Source organism: Orcinus orca, chromosome 4 (genome assembly GCF_937001465.1).
Source record: "Orcinus orca chromosome 4, mOrcOrc1.1, whole genome shotgun sequence".
In the NCBI taxonomy this organism is placed as follows: domain Eukaryota; kingdom Metazoa; phylum Chordata; class Mammalia; order Artiodactyla; family Delphinidae; genus Orcinus; species Orcinus orca.
This window is the reverse complement of record NC_064562.1, coordinates 47,834,361-47,844,342: the sequence shown is the minus strand read 5'-3', so window position 1 is coordinate 47,844,342 and position 9,982 is coordinate 47,834,361. Positions and strand designations below refer to the sequence as shown.

Sequence of the window (9,982 nt, the reverse complement as noted above, 5' to 3'; positions counted from 1 at the left end):
ACCTGAGACTACGCACGACCTGGCTCAGACTCAGGGGCCTATAGGAAGAAGGAAATTGGATGGGCAAGACACTTCCAGTGTTTCAGAACTGGGATGAAAAGCTCTCTTCCTAATTGATTGGAAACTGTAGAAGATAAGCTGCATTTCCTCCCATCTGCCAGCTGACCCAGGAAGCCCTCCTGTTTCCAGCAGCCACTTTTAGCTGCACTTTGACTGCCGAACACACATCTCTCTCCCAACTTACCATGAGGTCAACCTTTTTAACTCTCGTTCAGAATTATGTGGAGAAGGGAATAATGTCAGGGGCTGGGAGGGTCATGGCAAAGGGGACTATGTTTCATCAGGGTTTGTTTCTTTGCTTTTTTTTTCTTTTTTGAAGTTGATTGATTTCCTACGTTGCATTTAAACAAATTGCCAATAGACTTTTGAACTCCATATATGAACTTTCTAGCTATAGCCATTAACAGTCCATCTTATTGACCAAAAAAAACCTTTAGCACTACCCCCAAATCTCCAACTCTCATTTGAACTATCAGAACTAATTATAAGTCTCAATCCAGAAAAATCCTTTAAGACTTAAGAAATGATCAAAGCTTAACACTTATATAGTGCTAGGCACACTCATTTAATCTTTACAAAAACCGTATTATCCTGATTTTACAGAAGAAACAGAGGCACAGAGAAGTTAAGGGATTTGCCCAAATTCACACAGCTGATAAGTGAAAGAGCAGAGTTTCAAACCCTAGCAGCCAGAATCCAGGCTCTAAAATATCAATACTATACTCCATTTCTTGTTATGCTTCAGTTATTTGTGTTTTAAAGAATTTCTCAGTTTTGTCTAAGTTGTCAAATGTGTTGGCATAAATGCTCTAAGTTTGAAGTGATATCCCCTCTTTCATTTCTAATACTGGTCACTTGTGTTCTCTCCTCAGTCCAGCTAGAGGTTTATCAACTGTATTGATCCTTCAAATAAACCAGCATTTGTCTGGGCCTTCCCTGGTGGCGCAGTGGTTAAGAATCCACCTGCCAATGCAGGGGACACAGGTTCAAGCCCTGGTTCAGGAAGATCCCACATACTGCAGAACAACTAAGCCCGTGCGCCACAACTACTGAGCCTGCACTCCACAACTACTGAAGCCCTTGCGCCTAGAGCCTGTGCTCTGCAAAAAGAGAAGCCACCACAATGAGAAGCCCATGCAATGCAACAAAGAGTAGCCCCTGCTCACTGCAACTAGAGGAAGCCCATGCACAGCAACAAAGACCCAATACAGCCAAAAAAAAAAAGAAAGAAAAAAACACAGCATTTGTCTTACTTGATTTTTCTATTTTTGCCCAATTTTTGTGTCACTGATTTCTGCTCTTTATTATTTCCTACCTTCTACTTAATTTTGAGTTTAATTTAATCTTTTTTATCTCAAGTGGAATTCTTTGATGTTGATTTTAGAATTTTTCTTTGTGTCTTAATAATATCAGCGTTATAAATTTCCCTCTAAGCACTGCTTTAACTGAATCCCACAAATTCTAATATTTTGTACTTCCATAATCATTCAACTAGAGAGATTTCCTAACTTCTCTTATAATTTCTTCTTTGTCCCATGGGTTGCTTAGAAATGTTTTCTTTAATTTCCAAATATTTGGAGATTTTACAGATATACTTCTCTCATTTAATTACATTATCATCAAAAAACATACTCATTTTTAACCTATTGAGACATTTTACAACCTAGCATATGGTTTCTTGGTGAATATTCTATGTGTGCTTAAAAAGAATATGTATTCTGCCACTGTTGGGTATAGTGTTTCATCTATGCCAATTAGGTCATGTTGATAGTGTATTCAAATCTATATCCTTACCCATTGTTTATCTACTTATTTTATCAATTATTGAGAGAGGAGTATTAAAATCTCTAACTATAATTGTGTTTGTCTATTTCTCCTTTTAATCCTGTCAGTTTTTACTTCATATATTTCGAAGCTCTTGTTACTAAGTGCATAAACATTTAGGATTGTTATGTCTTCATAATGAATTCGCCTTTTATCATTATGAAATGTCCCTCTGTCTTTGATAATGGTTCTTGTCCTGAAGTTCAAATATAGCCTTAATATAGCTTTATTTTGATTAATATTTGCATGGTATATTTTATTTCATTCTTTTATTTTTAAACTTTGTCCTTATATTTAGAGTGTATTTCTTTTAGACAACCAATATGTATCTTGTCCTCTTCCAGTATAACAATGCCTGCTTTTGATATGTTTAGTCCATTTATATTTAATGCAGTTGTTGATATTTTTGGATTATTTACATCAAGCATCTTGCTATTTGTTTCCTATTAATCCCATCTCTTCTTTGTTCATTTTTTTCAGGTTTCCTGCTTTCTTTTAAATTGAGTATTTTTATTTATTTATTTTTTTGTGGTACGCGGGCCTCTCACTGTTGTGGCCTCTCCCGTTGCGGAGCACAGGCTCCGGATGCGCAGGCTCAGCGGCCATGGCTCACGGGCCCAGCCGCTCCACGGCATGTGGAATCTTCCCGGACCGGGGCACGAACCCATGTCCCCTGCATCGGCAGGCGGTCTCTCAACCACTGCGCCACCAGGGAAGCCCTATACTCACTTTTTAAATAATGATTGCTATAGGGTTTACAGTATGCATCTTTACCTTATCACAGTTTACCTTCAAATAAAATTGTACTGCTGCATAGATAAAGTTAGACCTTATAACAGTCTGCTTCCATTCCCCCCTTGTCCTGTTAAAACTTTTACTTATATATGTTATTGATCCCAAATATATTGATATTACTTTTTTTTAAAATACTCAATTATTTTTGAAAACACTTTTAATGAAAAACTTTTACCCACGTATTTATGATTTTCAATGATCTTTATTCTTTGGTGTAGAGCTGGTATTTTTTCCTCATAAACTAAAGAAATTCCTTTTCTATTTCTTGTAGTGTAGGCAATAATTACTTTCTAATAATTAGCTGTTGTTTATTTTAATCATTAGCTATTATAATGCAGGCAAGAATTATTTTCTAGTAATTAGCCTTTATTTGTCTAAAAAACCTTTGTTTCATCTGCATTTTAAAAGGTTATGTTTATTGCATATTAGAGTTCTAAGATAATATTTTCTTTCTTTCTATGCTCCTCCGTGTCTTAACATTATTTAACATTAAGCCTCTCTGGCTTAACATTATTTCTGATGTGAAATCAGTGGAAAATCTTACCTTTGTTCCCCTGAATGTAATGTGACTTTCTTTCTCTGGTTGTTTTAACACATGCACTTTATCACTGGTTTTCAGAAAATTGATTAAAATAAATCTTGATTTGGTTCTTTGTATTTATCCTGTTTGGGGTTTGCTAAGCTTATTGCATCTCTTGGTAAATATATATTTTTAAAATCAAATCTGGAATTTCAGCCGTTATTTCTTCAAATATCTCTTCCACACTCAATTTACATGTGTTAGATTGCTTGATATTTACCCACAGGTCACTGGGGCTCTATGTATGTATATATGTATGTATGTATGTATGTATGTATTTTCTCCCTCTTTTTCTTTCTGAGCTTCATTTTGAACTTTTTTTTTTTTGGCTATATCTTCAACTTCTTTTTTTTCTTCTGTTGTGTGCAATCATCTGCTAAGCCCATCCAGTGAATTATGCATTTCTGATTTTTAGGTCTAGAAGTTACATTTGGTTCTTTCATTATAATTTTCCACATTTCTCATTGTGTTCATTGAGTTTTTCTTGAAACCCTTAAGCATATTTACAATAGCTCTCTCAAAGTCCTTGTCTGCTAATTCCATCATTTCTGTCATTTATGTATCTGTTTCTACTGACTTTTTTTTCCTGGCTAAGGATCATCTTTTCATGTTTTCCCACATGCCTGGTAATCTTTTTACCAGATTGTGGACACTGTGAGTGTCCTATTGTTGAGTGTCTGGATTTTTGTTGCTTTCCCTTGGAAGGTGCTGGCTGAGCTCTTTTCTTGTAAGCAGTTAATTTAGTTGGGGATCAGCTTGGTCTTTTGAGGTTTATTTTCAAGTATTTCTTGGGAGGGTCTAAAGTATCCTTTATTTTAGGACGACTTTAGCCTTCCTCCTAAGGTGTGGCATTTCTGGAGCCTACTGAATTCTGGCTAATTGGAAGTAGAATGTCTCTCAACCCTCTGCAAGCTCTAGTTATTGTTCAGTTTGCAAGCTTGGTAGTTTTTCTTTCTCTGGTAATAGTTCTATGTGCCCAGCTTATGGAGTCTCACCTTACACATATACAGCCTAATATTTGGCCAAAGACTTAAGGGGATCCTATGAACACTGATACAGCCCTTTTTCTGTAAACCTTCTTTTGGTTTGGGAACTTGCCTCACAAATTCCAGTTGCCCCAACTGCCACAAACTCTGATCTATATCTGTCTCCTCCTTTCAGTGAGGCTGCCATGTTCTGCTTGCAACTTCTCTCCCTACTATAGAAAGCCTGGGAAATTAGAGGACTCACTAAATTCGTGTTCTTTCTCTCAGGAATCAAAGTTCTCTGTACCTGTTGTTCAAAGTCTGAAGACTGTTGTTTTATATATCTTGTCCAGTTTTCTAGTTACATATTTATTTCAGGGAGGCTAACCAGCTACCAGTTATGCTATTGTGACCACAGCAGAAGTCAATCTTAGGTTTTATGAAAATAACATTTACTGAGCCTCACTCTCCATTAGATATCATGTCAGAATCTTTATCTGCATTGTTTTATTTAATCTTCACTAAACCCCATAAAGTAGGTAAATTTTTTTCTTATTACAGACATAAAACTGAGGCTTAGGAAGGCAAAGAAACTTGCCCCAGGTCATGTAGCCAGTAAGTTACGAACCAGTACTAAGACCTGTCGGACTATCCGCCCTTCTTTCAAAAGTCTCTCCTCCCTTTTAATATTGAATTATTACTTTTGCTGATTATAAAAGTATTACAGGCTTATTAAATGGATGTTTGAAAATATAAAGAAATATAAAAGGAAAAATCTACAGTTTCTATATTTGCACCATCCAGTGACAGCCACTGTTAACATTACATAAATATATTTTCAATATATAAAATGAACAGAAAGGTTAGTTTTATTTTTACAAAACTAGAATCCTACAGAATCCTACCATCCATCAATACATACTGCTTGATAAATTGCCTTTTCCATTTAATAATACCTTATAAGCATTTTCCATTAGATGTAAACATCCTTTGAGATCAAGAGTTTTTAGTTTCTATTATCACAAATTTCAACTGTAATCCAAGGTATAGAGAATACCATAATTAACCCTCATGTGCATGCAACCCTCACTTAACTGTAAAATTATTAACATTTTTCAATCTTTGAATATAATTTTTAATGGCTCATATTCTAACACATAGATGTAGCATTGTTAATTTAACCAATTCTGTTGTTGAACATTTGTGTTGTTTCTCATTATTGTAAATAACACTGCAAAGATCTTTCTGAATAAGCCTTTGTGCAAATATAAGATTACTTCCTCAGGATAAATTCCTGAAAATAAAATTATTTGATTAAAGACAATGAACATTTCAAGGCTTTTGAAACATGTTCCCAAAATGCATACTAGAAAGTTTGTATTAATTTACCTTACTTCCTCCCAATAACAGTTTCCGAGTGCTATTTCACCACATTCTCAAATAACTAAATATTACTCTTTAAACATGTATTTGACTGTTGGACAGGTTGATTGACATGCTGTTATCGCTCTACAATCACCAATCCCCATCCTTCAAATTAGCTACAGAGAGACTGGCTCTCATATGAGTCAGAATTTACTCAGAGCGAAACATCAAAATGAGACTAGAGAACAATCACCATTGTTTGTTCCACGTATTTTTCCTATAAAAAAATACACCCTGCCTGGGACTTCCTTGGTGGTGCAGTGGTTAAGAATCAACCTGCCAATGCTGGGGACACGGGTTCGAGCCCTGGCCCGGGAAGATCCCACATGCCGCGGAGCAACTAAGCCCATGCGCCACCACTACTGAGCCAGCGCTGTAGAGCCTGCGAGCCACAATTACTGAGCCCGTGTGCCACAACTACTGAAGCCTGTGCGCCCTAGAGCCCGTGCTCCGCAACAAGAGAAGCCACTGCAATGAGAAACCCACGCACCGCAATGAAGAGTAGCCCCTGCTCCCCCCACCTAGAGAAAGCCCGCTCGCAGGAACAAAGACCCAATGCAGCCAAAAATAAAATAAATAAATTTATTAAAAAAAAACCCAACACCCTGTCTTTGCACTCGGAGGAGGCCAGTCGGCCGCAGCCGCGGCGTCCAGCTGGAATGGCATGATCCTGAAGCCCCACTCCCACAAGGGCCGTCAGGGGCGCGGGGCCACGTGGTTCAACCAGCCGGCCGGCAAAATCCGCAGACGCAAGGGCCGGCAGGCCAAGGCGTGCCTCATCGCCCCGCGCCCCACGTCTGGCCTCCTCCAGCCGGTGGTGAGATGCCCCACGGTCAGGTACCACACCAAGGTGGGCGCCAGCAGGGGCTTCAGCCTGGAGGAGCTGAGGGTGGCTGGCATCCACAAGAAGGTGCCCCGGACCATTGGCATCTCAGTGGACCCGAGGCGGCGGAACAAGCGCACGGAGTCCCTGCCGGCCAACGTGCAGCGGCAGAAGGAGTACCGCTCCAAGTTCATCCTCTTCCCCAGGAAGCCCACGACCCTCAAGAAGGGAGACAGCACTGCTGAAGAGCTCAGATTGGCCACGCAGCTGACGGAACCAGTCATGCCCATACGAAACGTCTATAAGAAGGAGAAAGCCAGAGTCATCACAGAGGAGGAGAAGAACTTCAAGGTGGTCGCCAGGCTCCGCATGGCCCACGCCATTGCCTGGCTCTTTGGCATCCCAGCAAAAAGGGCCAAGGAGGCTGCAGAACAGGATGTTGAAAAGAAAAAATAAAGTGCTCTTGGCAAATTGTGATTTAAAAAACAAAAAACACCCTACTTATCCCATATATGTGGTCCTGGTGCCTAACATTTGTACCCACTTAGAAAGGCAAGAATTCCTTATTTTGGCAGCAATGGAGGACAGATGATGGTCCTGGCAAAAGTGGCACCAGCCGCCTGTCTGGGACTAGACCAAAGCTAACACTGGCTAACACTGTGCTCAGCCTTGCATGTGCCTTCCTGTTCTCTCCGCTTGCATCCAGACTTACAAATCAAATCTCCAGAAGTTGGCTCCAACACAGTTTACAAACATGTTTCAATGGGCAGAGAGAAGTTCAGGACACAAGGATGGCTTATGTGAGAGAACCATTCTGTGAGAACTGAGATCCCCTCAAATCACTTCCCCCCCCCTCCTCTCTGGCCTTGGCACTCAAGCAGAAGATCTGAAAAGATGCCAGGATAGTCCCAGCATTGGAAACTGGCTCTGGACAATAAAGGGAGGGGAAAAGCTACAGAAACTAGTCTAAAATGTGCAGCTAGGCCATGTGAATTTCAATACAGAAACTTACATTCTCATTAGAGAGTAAGCTTCCTAAGACTGAATTTTGTCTTTTTGGTTCAGAGATTTATCCCAAAGGTAAGAAATAATGCCTGACACATTGTAGGCACTCAATAAATGTTTGTTGAGTGGATTCATTAAATGTGGATTCATTAAATGGAAAGAAAGAATTGGGAAAACCATATTCAACAATTATGTATTAAACACTTTATATATTGAGACAGGAAGGGGGCAGGGCACATTTAAAAGAATGACAGAGCCATTGAGGACACAACATAAACTGGTTAGAACCAACCAGTCCAAGATGGTGGACAAGTCAACCTCCATTAGACCTTGAGCCTCTTTTATGCTCATTGTGATACATCAGCATGCTAAATGACACACCCACAGGCGCCATGACAGTTCTGAGGCTGACCATAAAAGGCCAAAAAGTGGAAAGTGACCCAATTCCTGGAAATCTCCACCCCTTCCCTGAAATAGTTGGAATAATCTTCCCACTCATTAGCCTATGAAATTACCCAGCCCATAAAAACTAACCACCCCCGTATCTCAGGGCCACTCTCACTTTCTGAGATGGCCCATACTCTGTCTATGGAGTGTGTATCTCCTTGAATAAATCTGCTTTCACTCTACTTCGGCTCGCTCTTGAATCCCTTCCTGTATGAAGCCAAGAACCCTCACCTGGCAGCCATCCCAGGGACTCGCTGGAGACCTGGGACGTGACCATCCTCTCGCACCCCACTCTTCCTGCACCAATATCACTGAGTTAGGAGCTAAGCAGAAACTCAAGGAAGGATTAAAAAAGAAACTTTCCTCCTGGAGAAGCTGACACACACAAAATAAAAAGCTGAACCCTCAGGAATGGCACAGACAGCAAGTATTCTTGGAGTTCAGAGGAGGGAGAAAGACTTCTTTCTTAAATGATGGGGGAAGGCCATAGAAAGGAGGTCAATTTGGGGCCGGGTCTTGAAGGATGGTGTATTAGTTTCCTAAAGCTGCTGTAACAAATTACCACAAACTGGGAGACGTGGAACAACAGAAAATTAATTTCTCTCACAGTTCTGGACTCCAGAACTCTGAAAGAGGATCCTTCCTTGTCCCTTCCTGGTGCTGGTGGCCGTGGCAGCTAACTTCAATCTCTGTCTCTGTCTTTCCATGGCCTTCTCCCCTATGTTACTCTGTGTCTTTTTCTGTGTTTGGTAAGGACACTCTCATTGGATTTAGGGCCCACCCTAATCCAGTATGATCTCATTTCAAGCCTTATCTTAATTACGTGTGCAAAGACCCCATTTCCAAATAAGGTCACATCCCGAGGTTCCATAACCCGAATTTTTGAGTGACACTATTCAACCCACTACAAGTGAGTAGAACAATAGTCATGACAGGGACTTCCCTGACGGTCGAATGGTTAAGATTCTGCACTTCCAGTGCAGGAGGCATGGGTTTGATCCCTGGTCGGGGAACTAAGATCCCACAAGCTGCATGCCACGGCCAGGAAAATAATAATAATAATAATAACGAAAGAAACCCTCCTCCCAAACTCAGAGGGTGTTTGAGACCAGGTTTCCCCAAAACCAATATGCAGCCAAAGACGCAAAACTTTCCAAAGCCAGGCTACAGAGCAGCCCTAATGAATACACAAGAAAATAGAAAACTTCAAATTGTACGGTTCCCAATAGACATGTAATCTTCTGAACTGAACTTCCAAAAACTTAAAACAATTTAAAATGCACATGTAAGGCATAAAATTGTAACTGAGCAGGACCCCATGGGGCCTTCCCAGAACAGACTCCCCTGACCCCCATGTCCTCCGCCTGCCTCTTGTCTATAGAAAAACTGTAGCCTGCTAGGCCTTCCCTGAGTTCCAAAGAGTAAATTTAATCAGAGGAGTGAGAAAATGCAGAAAGAATGAAAAACAGTCAAGCAAGACAAAATAATAATAGTTTAGCCATTAAACAAAGTCAAGGACCTTTAGTTCCTCCTCAAGGGCTACAGGTAATCTTCTGAGCCACGTCCTTTCAGCTGTTTTGCAGATACTGAAACTCCCACCAGGTGGAAGAAATTAACTGTATGCTGCCCACAAGCCTGTAGACCCCAGACTGGTTGGAACCAGAAGGTTGATGATGTTGACTCCCGATGACGTCACCACCAACCAATCAAAAGAATATCCACGAGCTGATCACACACCTCACAACCGCCTCCCTCACCTTGTCTTTAAAAACCTTTCCCTGAAAGCGCTGGGGAGTGCCAGTCTTTTAAGCATTAGCTGCCCTGGACTCCTTGCTTGATGTCCTGCAATAAACACTTCACTTTCCTTCATCACAACCGGTGTCTTGGCTTTACTGCGTGCAGGCAAGCGGACCCAAGTTTGGTTCAGTAACAAAATGAGAAATTTTGCTTCGAAATGATACGTGAGCTTGAAATGAGCTACTTACTATTTAGAAAGATCAAACAATTAAAAGCATGAAGTCTGGGTTAGATTCCTGATTTCTCAATTTACTTACCCTG

The 9,982-nt window shown here is 40.5% G+C and overlaps 1 protein-coding gene across 1 annotated transcript; it reads left to right on the top strand.

Annotated features, from left to right (window-relative positions):
- Window positions 1-6,273: 6,273 nt before the first annotated feature.
- On the top strand, window positions 6,274-6,942 carry LOC101287169 (60S ribosomal protein L13-like). Its single transcript, XM_004280180.4, has one exon. It carries the CDS (start codon window positions 6,314-6,316, stop codon window positions 6,926-6,928), a length of 615 nt encoding a protein of 204 aa, XP_004280228.1. The 5' UTR covers window positions 6,274-6,313; the 3' UTR covers window positions 6,929-6,942.
- Window positions 6,943-9,982: the final 3,040 nt, after the last annotated feature.

Excerpts from the sequence above, each read along its gene's own strand:
- LOC101287169 (XM_004280180.4), top strand. The coding sequence starts at position 6,314 with ATGATCCTGAAGCCCCACTCCCACAAGGGCCGTCAGGGGCGCGGGGCC.